The sequence below is a fragment of the Hypomesus nipponensis genome, chromosome 9 (assembly GCF_054491055.1).
Source record: "Hypomesus nipponensis isolate SF chromosome 9, ASM5449105v1, whole genome shotgun sequence".
Taxonomy (NCBI): domain Eukaryota; kingdom Metazoa; phylum Chordata; class Actinopteri; order Osmeriformes; family Osmeridae; genus Hypomesus; species Hypomesus nipponensis.
The window spans coordinates 14,555,001-14,570,073 of NC_140369.1; the positions used below are offsets into that span (position 1 = coordinate 14,555,001).

The 15,073-nt window shown below is 48.1% G+C and overlaps 2 protein-coding genes across 4 annotated transcripts in view; both read right to left on the reverse strand.

The window, feature by feature from the left end:
• The window catches only part of agtrap (angiotensin II receptor-associated protein), an 8,929-nt gene extending 7,212 nt beyond the window's left edge, over positions 1-1,717 (reverse strand). For all 3 annotated transcript variants that reach the window (XM_084704061.1, XM_084704062.1, XM_084704060.1), the window contains exons 1-4: positions 1,580-1,717; positions 1,126-1,160; positions 616-724; positions 147-357 (exon numbers count right to left, since the gene is read on the reverse strand). In XM_084704061.1, coding sequence (XP_084560187.1) covers positions 147-357; positions 616-724; positions 1,126-1,160; positions 1,580-1,606 — 382 coding nt within the window. In that variant the 5' untranslated portion in view covers positions 1,607-1,717. The remainder of the gene's footprint in view (positions 1-146; positions 358-615; positions 725-1,125; positions 1,161-1,579) is intronic.
• Positions 1,718-4,716: 2,999 nt separating this feature from the next.
• draxina (dorsal inhibitory axon guidance protein a) lies at positions 4,717-14,669 on the reverse strand. The gene is made up of 7 exons (XM_084705411.1): positions 14,565-14,669; positions 9,034-9,541; positions 8,340-8,539; positions 6,673-6,793; positions 5,856-5,948; positions 5,406-5,495; positions 4,717-5,229 (listed from the first exon to the last, which is right to left on the reverse strand). Exons 2-7 carry the CDS (start codon positions 9,521-9,523, stop codon positions 5,117-5,119), a joined length of 1,107 nt encoding a protein of 368 aa, XP_084561537.1. The 5' UTR covers positions 9,524-9,541; positions 14,565-14,669; the 3' UTR covers positions 4,717-5,116.
• Positions 14,670-15,073: the final 404 nt, after the last annotated feature.

Below are 15,073 nucleotides of genomic sequence, written 5' to 3' on the forward strand. Positions count from 1 at the left end.
ACATGAACTGTGTGTTTCTATGAATGAGAATACAACTAGTCTGTGCTGCGTGACAATCGAGGTGTGAAATATTAAAAAACGGTGTCAGACAGTGTGATTCTCGTGCTACCACCACCTCCTCCCGGCTCCCGGCCTGCACTACTCACCAAAGTTGACGTTGTAGTCTCCGCCGCGCTCCCGGTACATCTGGTAGACGAAGAAGCAGGAGACAGGCTTCAGCAGCAGGCTGAGGATGGCCATGCCGGCACTGAAGCGGAACGTGTCCCGGTTCCTGTCCGACAGGCCCTCAGTCAGCTGGTAGTAGATCCCAAAGTGGACGATGTCCGTCAGCAACGTCGCCGTCATCCCGATGAGGAACTGGAGGACGACAGGCCCAGAGGGGGATGACAGACCACACACAGACCTGCTGGTGGTTTTAAACATCCTGTCTCTTGAGGCTATGCATGAAGCCGTATTTCCGAAAAGGGTTAAGCTGAAGTGAAATCAAGAAACTGTGAAGTTCCTCTAAAAAGACAATCATGGTTCCTCTTTGTCATCTAAATCTTCAGGCTGTCCCTTCAGGGGGCATGCTAGGCTAGTACACCAGTGGATGGACAGCAGGTATTGAGAACTCACCATGAGCACAGCATCGATGGAGTCCCGCTGGGCTATGGCCCACACCCCAACAGCCAGAACACTGAAGTTACCCCAAGCATAAGAGGGGGGCAGCCATGCCATACAGCCCCTGAAGAACACACACACACATATCCATCAACACACACATATCCAGCGACACACATACACACATTTCCATCAACACACACACACACACACACATACACACAGTTACAAATACAGAGACAGACCCACAAAGGGTTTATTTTAAGAAAGTATTCAACCGTGGTGCAAGATCATCTTCACTGAGTTCTTTTTTTCTTCACTGAGTTTTCCAAGTGGTTGTAGCCTATAGGTGGGTTCACTTTCTGTGATACATATATATATATTATTATTTTATTTTTTTATGTCTCAACTACAAATGAACGATCTCCTTCTCTGCTGACAACTCTACACAACTGGAGAGGACTACAAGAGAAATTCCTCAGGTGTGTGAAAAGCCCTGGGTGGAGTCACCCCTTCTTTACTCACCATATTGTCAGGATCCAATGCACCAGTACTATGGCCTGAGGAAAGAGAGAGAGAAACGTCACCCAACGTCCTCACCCGCTCCATACTTTGCATACCCAGTGAGATAAAATGTGCGTCACCCCCCTAGCGGAGTCACAGTGACCTAAATTACCGAAAATATCACTTTTGAATAATATCTATTGATAATTAATATTTGATTATGATGGTTCACTGTGTGTCATGTGTATTGTGGTTTGCAAGTCATCGCAAATAAATAGAATATGACACTTGTTACTTAACATCTTTGTAGTATGACGATGCGTTTTTGTCCATACAGTAGCTATACTGTACCGTTACAATTTAACTACTGTCAACGCGTCAGTTACAGTAACAGTAATAGCATCATAAACTAATCAGCCTAAACTTGAGCAACTCCTCTGTTACTTTACTGTGATGTCAAATAAGAAAAGTTTACCTTAAGATTTATGGCAGGAATCTCCATGGTTTCAGACCAACGAAGATCAATTTCAGTCCTCTTCAGTTATCCAAGTTACGGAAGACAACATACATAACTTTCCAACTTCTCTATAAAGTCTCAACCCCTCCCTCTAATCGGACAGAAAACACAACCCATGTGACAACAGCCTGACTGCCTCCACGTGATGATGCCCACCACCCCCCCTCTCTCATTTTATGTTTCAGGAAACCACATGAAAGCATGACATGGAGCATGAGCATCCCTAACTCGAGTCCCAGTTGTCCTTGTCGCTGTTTCAATTTCCATAGTCGCTTAATTCACCGTAAACGATTTGGAATGTTACGGTTTCCTCAACATGAAGCGAGCCAAGGAAGATCTTTACAGTCAGATGCGCTTTAAATCCCCAATCAATGTTACTTCTGTGTAAAAGTGGTTATATTTAAATATGATAAAATACATTATGAAATATCTTTGTTATATTTGAGGTTTATGTAGTCTGTGTGTTTCCCTTGAAAAAAAGAAAATATTGTATTCTGTTAGGCTACTCGGCCTATATGTGATTTAAGGAAAAAAGGACTGTTGATGGACCGCATTAAAAACGCGTAAAATGTTTCACAATAACCGAGAAAGGATCATTATCACGAAACACTCAAGATGATTGTGGGGTGTCCACAAATACATCCTAGATGTTTATTGTGAAAGCCAGGAAGACATACTATTACAATCCGGTGTCGGCCGTATGGCGGTGGTGGTATTTACGCTAGAATTCTCTCTTTACAAGCTGACGTATTCCCGTTACATATTGAGCAAAAAATCTAATTTCAAACGCGACAAAACTCTGACTTAACATATCATGATGTAGGCAGCTAACTGCCGGTGATGTAGACACCGAGCCCCCACCGACTCTTTTGTTTCTGTGATCTGTCTTCGCCAGCTGTGTACAAACCCGTCTGACAAGGGCAGATGGCCCCATGGCTCACACAGCAGGTGGTAACGTTGACCTCACGGTGAACTTTGACCTCTGTGACAGGAGCTGCCTGGACATCACACCTCGCAGTGCTAATGAGAGTGGGTATTTTGTCAGAGTCGCCACTGATATATGGTCAGCATCTCACAAAGGGTGTTAAGCCAGTGTATCTCTAGTTTTGTCAGTCTTTGTTTCTGTCTGTGTAATCGTCATACTTGATTGATCAGTGAGTATGGGGAAATAAGAGGGAGGGCAGTGCACCACCAATGAAGTACCACGGCCATCCGTCATTCTCCTCGGGATGGGGGTGGGACTGATGGATGCATTACGTCATTCAGTTGTGTACTTTTCTGGTCACATGGGAGGGAAATCCAGCACTGGGAAAGCTAATGTAGTTGTAAAGACCAATGACGGTCTAAAAACCAGTGTTGACCCCATGAGTGATTGACAGATCACACACGCACACACTGCTTTGCTGCAGCCACACACACATAAATACAAAAACATACAGGCAGTGCACACACAGACACACTTTCTGTACATCACACAAACGACAAAATACTCTGCATGGTGCACTGCTGTTGAGCGCGTACCCACAGACACAAGTATACACAAACCCACACCCACACTCCTTACTGAACAACAGGGTTGTCGTTCCCTGCGCTCCAAAAATGGCTGTTTGAGAGGCTGGGCAGGTACCTTAGTGAAGTGATGTTGTCCTGTTCCTATGTATCCTGCTTAGGGCTTAGGACTGGCTTTGTGTGATTCTTCATACAGCTAGCTGCTGGCCAAGTTTTCAAAGGGTGATCAGCGACACACACACACACACACACATTCTCTCTCTTTCTTTCTTTCTTTCTTTCTTTCTTTCTTTCTTTCTTTCTTTCTTACTTTCTTTCTTTCTTTCTCTCTCCCTCACCAGACACACACACACACACACATCTTTATCTCTCCCTCTCTTTTTGTCTTTTTGATATCTAACTCTCTCACACACACACAAACACAAAATCTCTTTATATCCCACTCTGTCTATCTCTTTCTCTCTCACACACAAATATGTATCTCTCCATGTCTGTCCTTCTGTCTCTAACACACAAACTGTACACACATACTCTCTCAATCTCTCTCACACGCACACACACTGTCTCTCTCTTACTTACAGAGGATATTATAAAAAATACATCACTACTGCATTTAGTCCATGAACAGTGATTCATGATGAAGCGACCTGACTCTAGTGTGCTGATCATTTGCAGGAACAGATAGATTAGAAAGATAGAACCTATCTGTACTGATAAAATATTGATAGAAATTGGATTGTGGAGGGCATTGAGTTCTCACCCTAAATGGATTTCACTGCATTCGCAAGGTTGTTGTAACGATTCCTATTTATTTCTGTGACATTGAGTCAGAAAGAGAAATGGAGATAGAGATAAAGAGAGAGAGAAAGAGAGAAATAGAGGGAGAGAGAGAGAGAGAGAGAGAGGGAGGGAGGGAGAATAATAGAGAGAAAGAGAGAGGGGAGGGAGAGAATAATTAATGGAGGAAAGAGACTTACACGCAACTGTCAAAGTCAACTCAGTTGTGGAGGCAGAGACTCTTCTTCAGAAGACCCGGGTCCTGAGGGACCCACTGGGTTTGGAGCTTGTCCATGTCTCAGATCTCCTCTGGCCCTGTGGCTGAGTCACAGCAAGGTTCCATTCCAAAAACATGTTCCTTTTTCATGAGTCCTCATTCACTCATCTGTTCTCAGTCGTCTTTCATTCACACATGCTCTGTACCTTGTGGATCTAGTATTATGGGATGGTAGGGTCGGCATATAAACAAGAGCAGAACACAGCAACAACTTCTGAACACTCAAAAATGACCCAACCATTCGCCATCATTGTACAAGTGTTTAATCACAAAAAAATGAAGTTGAAAAACACAATATACTCATAGACCCAGAATCCTTTTCAGGTATAGTATAAATAAAACATATATTAAGACATATAAAAAGAAAAACGCAAACAAACACCTTGCTTATCTTACTTATGAAGCTATCTCTAATAAGTAGTGGGACATTATTGGTAGAAAAGCCATTGGGAATCGTTTTCAGTTATCAGAAACACATTCATTCTGTTAAGTACAGCGCAGGACAATGAACAGACACTGCAAAGTGAAGAGGTTGTTTGGGTAGAGTTGGACACGGCTTTATTGGGCAGGGTTGTGTTGGTCTAGCAGTGTCTGACAGTTGGCTCAAAAATAATTTGAAGTGACCTCCAATACAGTGAGAAGTCACTTGAGTCGAACCTGATGGGGCGGTACGTACATTTTGACTCTTGGTTTGGATCCATTGCTCACTGTGGCCTAGATGAGGGACGGTACTGGAGAGGACTTCAAATGTTTTTCCAGCCAGGTCTGTGATCTGTCTTGTCCGTCGCGTTCTTCTTCATCTCCTTCCTCCTCCTCATACGCCGCTTTCGTCTACTTCTCTTCTCACTCCTAATCCTGGTCTTCCTCCGGTTTCTTCTCCTTTTCCTCCTGCTCCTCCTCCCTCCAATTCCTCCTCCTCCTCTTCCTACTCCTCACACGGTGATGAAGGCGCCCAGGTCGCTGTTGGCAGACTCTGGCACCACGCAGCGCCCCCTCCTCCTCGTCACGCGGCGCTTACGATGGAACTTAGCGTAGCAACGGAACCCTGGAATAAGACGGAGAAGCGGTGAACTCCACAGAGCGTGTTGGGCGGTTCCTCGTGATAACACAGCGAGTTGGCCGGAGGACGAAGCCCCCTCTTGCCAGCGGTTAACGTGAAAAAAAAATGCTCAGGGTGTATGAGATGTACTCGTTGACCCCGGCCAAATGCCTGATACTCACCCTCCTCACACATGCAGTCGTCGTAACACTTGTTGTTGAGGCCTCGGTTGTGAGGCTTGCACTCGTGCTGTCGGAGGTCACAGCAGGAGCCTGTGGGTCACAGAGAGAGGTCGCCTAGCAACATGAGCAGCTTCAAAACGTAACACACACTGACCAGTAGGTCCACAGGGTCATCCTGGAACTCAATGTGCAGACCAATATCACAACTGTACTGCAATGTTTCTATTGTTGTTATCAGTGCCTTCAGGAGGATGACCAGTATATGATCATGGGTCAGGGGGGAGGTGATAGGGGAACTGTGGTTATGAGTCATGGGTAACCAGTAAGGGGTTATGGGTAAAGGGTCAGGGGTCATGGGTAAGAGGTCATGGCTAAGGGGTTATGGGTAAAGGAGCCAACGGTAAGGGGGCACGGGTAATGGGTTAGGGCTCATGGGAACTGCTGACTCACCTGGGAGACAGTCTAGGTGGTGATCACATGGCTCAATGGCGTCGGTGTCCACCGTCATGTTGCCACTGCTCAGGTTCTTACTGCGACGCTTATCTGTGGAAACAACCAGATGCCAGACTATCACCTCCCATCACTGACACCACAACACTATCACCTCCCATCACTGACACCACCACACTATCACCTCCCATCACTGACACCACCACACTATCACCTCCCATCACTGACACCACAACACTATCACCTCCCATCACTGACACCACCACACTATCACCTCCCATCACTGACACCACAACACTATCACCTCTCATCACTGACACCACAACACTATCACCTCTCATCACTGACACCACCACACTATCACCTCCCATCACTGACACCACAACACTATCACCTCCCATCACTGACACCACAACACTATCACCTCCCATCACTGACACCACAACACTATCACCTCCCATCACTGACACCACAACACCATCACCTCCCATCACTGACACCACAATACTATCACCTCCAATCACTGACACCACAACACTATCAGGCAGCACAGATGGAGGGTGCAATATGTACACGTTAAATACAGGCAGGTGTGTCTCTCGGTGTAACAACAGCGTGTTCAAAGTATTGTATGGGGAATGTCACACGTTTAGGAATGTGTGAAATCAACATGATTGAATCTCTGCATCTCCAATGGCTTAGCACCATGGTAGGATAAGGCACTGGGAAGGACTGACTGGATGGCTAGATAGATAGCTGGCTGGCTGGCTTGGTAGCTGGCTAGATGGCTGGATGTATGGCTGGTTGGTTGCCTGACCTTTCTTCCTGGAGGCAGGCCAGGCATCCACAGGCTTCATGTCTTCGTAGTCTGTCCAGTCAAACAGCGTCATGTCCAGGGTGGGCATCACCTCTCCCTGGCCTCTCCCCCGACCTGGCTTCTGCAAACCACAAAACAGTAAGTCACCATTTACACCCAGTCACCATCGCACATCCCAGACCTGACGAAGACAACGCCTTGGAGTCCATTACACAGGGTGCCCAGGTGAACTTCATCACCAAACCACTTCTGTTACCCCGAGAAGAATAGAAGTATGTTCAAGTCATGTCTGAACACAGTATGTTCACCCGAGCTCATGCCAAATGACTTGATTATCCCAGAAACTATCCCTCCCTTTCTTCAAATCCTGACGATGTCCTGCTTATTGACCAATCACAGGCACACCTGGGGTCAGGTGACCCAGCAATGAGCGCCCTCTCGAGCAAACTCCGAGACCGGCGCTGTGGAAATCATCCATCACAACAAGGCTCTACGCTCTGCCTCCTCACACCTAATGATCCCCTCCAGCTTCCTGACCTCCTACGCTAACATGGAGAGACATCAATGAGATTAATTGCACTAGAGCTTGGTGCTCGGCTGGTTATCCAACCATCAGCGCCGATCGAACTTAATTAAGAACACTCTCAACATCCCTCCTGTGCCATTGAGCCTGTGTCTGTGCCAGCCAGATCAGCCCCACTGCAAGGCCAGTCCACTCTGACAGCTTGTATAAAGACACATTCGGTCTCCAGGGTTCTCTTAGCCATGCTTGTTAACAGCATACCAAGCAGTCGAAATGTGGCGGGTCCACACACATCAAACGGTCGGTCAAGGTTGTAAAGCCAGGCGTAGCTTAAGAAGCTCTTATTACACTAAGGGTCTGGGTGAGCACAGACAGAGGCCAGGACCTCCTCAGAACCAGACTTGATGAAGATTTTAACACAGGCACCGCAGGTCCAATTAAAGTGTTGTTTTGTACTGTCTAGTTTGTGTGTGTGCGTGTGTATTTGTGTCACGGCTGTGTCTTCGGGTGGGTCCCAGTATTTGTGTGTATTTATGTGTGTGTGTGTGTGTGTGTGGAGTGTGACTGTCTGCCGGTGTGTGTGTAGGCAGGGAGGGGGATAAAGGAGGGATGTGTGTGAGAGCATTGTGTTGACAGCAGCATGCTGAGAGAACGTGAAGGACAGATGGCTGAGAGGAGGAGGGGTAAGCGACACCTCGCTCCACTCTCACACACACACATTTACAACTCATAAAGTCCACTGTCTAAAACACAGATGGTACTCTAAGAAATGTATTCTAAACCCAATATATTTCCCAATAAAACCTGATAAAGAGAGCAAAAGAGGGTGTTCTTTTCAAAACACAACAATTAAAATAAACCCTTTGAGAAATATGCAATTATTTCATGTGACAACACTGGCACATCTATAGTAACATCAAAAAAAATAATCACAACCACATTCCCCTCTTCCCCTCAGCAGAAACGCGTGTAATTGGTTCAGCGTTAGTAAGGATGTGAAAGCACCAAGGTGCTTGTGGCCTTGTCTCCCCCCGAGCAGGGAGTCTCTCCCTGGCTAGCCAGCACCTAGTCTCTCCCTGGCCTGGAAACCCTGAGGCCGACCAGACGCTGTCCCAAACAAGGCCTGCTGTCTGCTGGGGCGCACCTGGGGCTTGGTGGACGCTGGCGGCAACGTTGGGGGATGCTCGTTCGTCACCGTGGTAACCATGGAGAAGCCCGAGCCGTAGCCGGCGGCAATGGGGGAGGGGGGTTCAGGGGGCGGGGTCAGGCTGTGGGAGAGGGAAGCGATGGAGAGGCCTTCCTTAGACAGATCGCTGGCCCTCAGCTCTGGCTCCGGGAGGAAGCCTGGAGAGGGGGGGGGGGGGGGGGTTGGGAAAGGGGGAGAAGGGAGGGAGGGAGATAGTGAGAGGGAGGGTGGAATGGAGTGAGGGAGGAAGGAAGGGGGGAGGAAGAGAGATAGTGGAAGGGAGGAAGGCGAAGGAGGAGAGAGAGAGAGGGGGAAGGGGCATGGAGGGAGAAGGGAGAGGGAGGGACAAAGACAAGGGTGGGGGAGGAGAATGGAGGAGCAGACGTTATCATAGCTGCTCTCTGATGGAACCGAGATAAGGGGAACATTCTGGTATTGATTCAAGGATGACATTAAGTCTCTCACATACTACAGATACAGCTAAAAGGACAACCAAAGAACCCTCTCATCGATAAGATAAGATACAGGTCAGATAAATATCCTTTCAGTTATCTTGTATAAAGGAATGAATGAATGTAAAGACAGACTCCCATCGACTGGTGGGACTGTGTCTTCTTGTCTAACGCTTCCAGAAGCAACCGTGAGAGCTCACTTTTACCGTGCCTGCCCTTATCTCTCCGACCCCCGTGTCTCCTGGGCTCAAAGGGGTGCCCGTGCCCCTGGCCGTGGCCGCGGCCCTTGCGTGTTCCCATCCCCCCCAGCGGGTGATTCTCCCGTCCATTGAAGGGGTTCCTGAAGCCTGTGCGACCTCTCTCTCTCTCCCTGCCCGGGCCCATCTCCAGCCTCACGGGGTTCAGCCCTTCCAGGCCTGGCCCATCCTCCTCCGGCCAGCCCAGAGGCTGCAGGGGCCTGCGGGAGAGGTGCCCGCCTGGGGCTCCACGGGCACCCTGGACCCCCTGGCCTCCGCGTTCCCGACCGTACACCACTGGTGGATCGGGGTACTGCAGGGCGTTCCCGCTGGCTGGTGAGGGCGGGGCGGGCCTCCTCTTGGTGTGTGTGGAGCCGGGCTCGGCGCTGTGTGACACGGCCAGGGTGGCCACCAGGAAGAGAGTCAGACGGAGGCACCAGGAGAGAGCCATCATCTGTTAACACAGCGCCACCTGCTGGACAGAGAAAACACATTTTGTGTTGGTCTTTGTGGTGTTCATTTTGTTCGATACATGAACCGAATGATTCATTCTACTCTATACATGAACATATGCAAATACACTTCTAAAACCAACACGCCGAAAATGGAGCTGAAATGAGAGAAAGTTGGCTTTATGTCCCGCATGTCTGCCCAAGTCTTCTTCTCCAGAGAACAGTCCAGAGTCTTCATTCTAAAGAACTATAGTCATGTGGACTGGCATCATGTGACCTCAACGTGAGGGACAGAGAATGGCTTTGACATTGCCATCGAGGCTACCATCTCAAGCCTCCTCTGCCCATCTATGGAGAGACCAGGAGACGGAAAAAGAAAGAGACTCTAAAGAGACTCTGGGGAGCCAAGGCAGAGACCGGGAGAGAGACTGGAAAGAGACTGGAGTCCTGAGAGAGACAGGAAGAGAGAGAGACTCTGGAGAACCGTGAGAAGGACAAAGAGACATAGAAAGAATTGAGAACCCACAGGGTTACAGATCCATGAGTCTGGTCTGAGACGTGAGGCAGTCCATCAGTGATTTCTAACTGGGTCACGTCCTTCCCCCTGCCTCACAAAGTCAGATATATGCTGGAGGTTGGTGCTTTTTACGTAGATCTTACATCTATATTACAGTAAGAAAACGCTTTTGGCATACCCTGCTTGGATGAGGAAATATACTGTTATGAACATCTTCATTGAAAGTAGGTTGTTTCTATACCGTTGCTATGGTTTGGGTTGTGTGTAATAGAATAAGGTGTGGTCTGTCCTCCCTTTGGATAGACTGCAACAGTCAATTACCGTGGCAACGTAACGCTAATGCTGTTCTCTGGCTAGCGACGGGTGCCTCTTTTGTGTTAAAGACAGACAGCCAGCGCTGCCCTTATAGAAAATCAATATAGAAGATGTATTGAGCCGTTGATGCTGGACTGTGCGCGCACGCACATGTTCGCGCATCTGCAGGAGTGTCGGTCGATACAGTCTTGCCTCGTTCATCACTTTGGGGAGACGCACACAAACTTTAAGCCGCACCCACACACACACACCCTGGGTGTTTAAGGTGGGTGATTCAAGCCTCTCTAAAACAGGCAGCCAGTGGGAGGGGAGACAAGAGGGGAGGGGTGGAGCTGGGGAGGAGGGGAAGCCATCACGACCGGGGCCTGTCAGGGGAAATTTGTAGCACCATAGCAGGCAGGCCTGCTGGGAGATTACTGGCTGGCAGGATGGTTGGGGTTATGTGCGTGTGTGTATGTATGTGTGTGTGTGAAAGAGAGAGAGAGAGGCCTGTCTCTGGGAGTTTCACCAGCTGTGATGTTTGCTAACAGCGGTGGGAGGCTAGCTGCGGTGAAACCTTCATCTCCTGGCTCCCTGGAGTGTGTGTTTGGTGTGTTTGTTTGTGTGTCTGTGTGTGTGTCTGTATGTGTGTTTGGGCTCATTGTGTGTGTGTGTGTGTACCTGCTGCTCCCCACACAGAGAGTGTGAAGAGCTTAGAGGATTTCTGCACATTCAGTGACGCAGTTGTGGAGAGGAAAATCTGGTTCTGGGGTCTTCCCAAAGAAACAGACCTGCTACAGGAAGACTTCCTTCACCAGTACACAACTTGTTACCACCTTCCCATTTCACTTCGTAGACCCGAGCTACACTCTGAGCACAATGATTAGATGGCATCGGAAAAAGGAAATTCTCCCACACACAAAAAGAGAGTGAGACAGAGAGAGCGAAGCGACGCCTCCACAGAAGTTGAATGAGCCACTACAGGAAGCCATGAGCATTCAAGTCTGATTAGGCCTGAGGTGAGAAGGAGATGAGTAATGGAAAGACTCAGTGAGTTCCTTTTAACGGACACTGGTATCCAAAGCAATGTAAAAGGGGGAATTTGAACCTGCAACCAGTAGAGCAGCCCAGTAGAGCATCCAAAACCAGTGGTGTCCTTTTCCCGGCAGCTTTCAAATGTGGCTGACAGGTGGTCCTTTGAGGGGACCCAGAAGGAAGGGTACGGGGGGGGGGCAATAGAACACCCCCGGATGAGTGTGTGTGTGTGTGTGCAGAGGGGTGTTGAGTCCTTTTTCCTCCCTGCATCTTCTAATGATGAACACAAGCCCTCCCCCGCACTGCTTCACACACAAACCGCCTGCAAGCACACGACCCCCACTGGCCCCTGGATTATCCAGCCCTGCATGACCAAGGTGGGATCTACAGCCGCAGCCAGGGCCGTAGTGGAAGGGGCTGAAGGAGGGGCCCGGACACTGTCGCAGACAGGCGGGGGGGGGGGGGCTTTGATGAAGCCAGGTGCACCTTTAACACTTTTAACCACAGACGATGAGCACGGACAATGATACATTCACTAGCCCAGTCTATGGCTGTGTTGAACCCTGGGGGTCCTCTTTGGACAAACCCACTGGGCTGCAGAGAACATGAGTTTCTGCTGGCTGGGTTAAAACAAGAGTGAGGGGGAGAGAAGGAGAGAGGGGGGAGAGAGGGAGAGAGAGAGAAAGGGAGAGCGAGAGAGGGGGAAAGGGAGGGAGGGAGGGAGGGAGGGAGGGAGGGAGGGAGGGAGGGAGGGAGGGAGGGAGGGAGGGAGGGAGGGAGGGAGGGAGGGAGGGAGGGAGGGAGGGAGGGAGGGAGGGAGGGAGGGAGGGAGGGATGAAAGTGCAAAGCAGCGAGGACTAAAGTTAAAGCCAATCTCACGGCGCTAGGACAAGGGCCAGCTCAGGAGGTCTGCTCCATTAACCAGGGATGAGATCTGAGAGCTCTCTGCTCTGCACCTTATCAGCCAGGCTCCACACTGAGAGGTCTTGGACAAGCTTCATACAGACACACACCACACTCACACAGCCCACTGGGGAACCCATGTACTCAAAGAATAATGTGTGTGTGTTTTTAATGTGTAGAAGAGGGTCTGGGTGTTAGCAAGGCAGGAGTCAGCGAGCCACAAAAGCCAGCTCTGGCAGTTGGGTCACGTTTATACATCTATTGCTTCACCTGCTGGTCACAAACCATCTGGTTCTGTCACGCTATCTCTCCAGATAGCGTGACAGAGCACTTGGAAAAACTTGCCACAAAATCCCAGATAGAGGCTGGACCGCTTAAAAAGATTACAGACATTCGCTTCAAATCCTGGCCATCCCCTCTTTCCATTTTGATCAGGTTATTTGCTCAGTTAGTTTGCTTGTAGCTGGTAGGTGATGTGCTCCATTTGTGATTGGTATCATGGGACTGTCAGTGAGGGGGAGAAAGGTCAGGTGACCTTGTTGCTCCAAGAGAACACCCCAAATCAACATGTCTGACTTCTGGAAAAAACACAGAGGACTAGCAGACACAGTTTCATGGGGTCAAAAATGCAATGGATTACAGTTTATTACTGTCAGTACTAACTGATGGATGACTGCTCGCCAGATACAATGAAACCTGTACAAAAGAAATATAGAAAAAAAGCCAAACTGTTGTGACTGAGGCAATCTCTTCAAGGATCAATAGCCCTGATTTCAACAACTGAAAATGTTTTCTTCATCAACCAAAAGGCCTCCGCACAAACAATACCAGAGGGGTGGTGTGTGTGTGTTTGTGTGTGTGTGTGTGTGTGTGTGTGTGTGGTGGGGGCTTCACACATTGACAAGGTGGTTTGGAAGCTTGGGGGGGGGGTGTATTAGTTGCGCTGAAGCTCCCTGGGAAGTGCTTTGGCAGGGTGATAAAAAGAGCCATAAGGAAGGTCCATCTGTCAGGCTGAGAGCTGGGACCATGAGAGCCACAGAATGGGTGCTGTGGTGAGAGTCATTCAGCTGCGGCTCTCACACATGTGGACCGCCGCCGAACACTGCCACCGCCGCCGTTGCACGGCAACATCACAGACACCTTGTAACGTGGCCCTTATCTTCCTGTGGAGGACACGCATGAGCATACACACACGTTTGCACAAAGACACGCAAACACACACTCATTCACACACACACACATTTGCACACACACACACACACACTCATTCACATACACACACAAACTAACAAACCCATTCTCTCTCTTTCTCTCCCAGCGGGAGAGCCTCCTCCAGACACCCACAGAAAAACGTTCCCTTTGAGACACAAACAGCAGCAGGAGCCGGGAAACACACGACCCACTGACAGGAAGGAGAGTGAAAAGACACAAAAGAGAGAATGAAAAATCAGAGAGAAGTCGGATGCAGAGGGCAAGAGATATGAAGTGAGAATGAGAGAGAGACAGAGAGAGGACAGAGCGAGACCCGAGCGCGTGCGTGTCTGTGTGTAAATGATTATAGAACATGAGCATTCCAGACGGGTATTTTGGAACGGCATATATCTATCTATCTATCTCTATATACACCTTGGCTTACAAACAATAACAACTCATTTTAGTAACCTGTTGAGAGAAAGATCGAGCCTTTCATTAGTGATTATGATAATGATGACACTACAGCTTAGGCAGGTACCCCCTCCACACACACACACACACACACACACACTTTTTCCATGATCCAGCTGATGGACTTATCTCTCATCATCAGCTTGGTACAGGTGAAGCTAGGAACTCCCCATGTCTGCTTTCATTTGACTTTGTATTGGATATCTCTAACAGAGACACAATACCTGAAATGTACACTAAAACACATCCACAAACAAACATCAGTTTCCTCATAGCCCTTCCTTTACTAAAATAATGTAATTTTGCCTATTTTCTGAGATTCAACAGTACTTTGTGCTGAACAAAGATTCACATGACACGCAAACACCAGGAAAAAATATGTAAGATGACAGATATGGGCTCATTTCAGGGATGTCCATACCTAGACTATTCCATAAAAAATGAAGTCTAACTTTTTCTAAAGCAACAAAAGTGGACGTTTTGAATGTACTTTGTTGGGAAATAATTCGATCACCAAATTAAGGATCTAAATAAATGCGTACGATAGCACTGGGATGGTTATCTATTGTAGAACGACGGCCAAAGGATTTTTCATTAACTAATATAAAACGAAAATAAAATGATCTTACCCGTGTCTGTTCTGTACAGTTAAGGTTGTCTATAATTGCAAAAACGAGTCAGCCATAAAAGTCTGTAGAATGATGCAAAAAAAGGGGACTGAAATTCCGTCCGTGCAGTCCACTCACTGCAGGATGTGTAGATCGTTGGGATTGTTTCTGGTTTATGAGGAGAGTCACAGCCTGAGTGCGCGTGACCAGGCTATGCGCGACCACGTAGTGGCTGATGTCAGCGTTTGTCCCATTCAGAGTTGAACAGACAGCTACACACAGGTGAAGCCAACAAGAAAATATCATACGATGTAATTTCTATGTATATTGAAAAATATGAATTACGTTCTGTTGGTTGAACCCAAACCTTCAAAAATAAAATGACTGGGCAACTTAAATGTATTACAGGGTAAGCAGCTTAATCAAGCACCCTGAGCGAATGGAAATGAATAGATTTATTATAATTATACAAATTAGAGTGCCATCTTCTGGAACTCTATTATATAATTATCCAAACAAGCATTTCAATA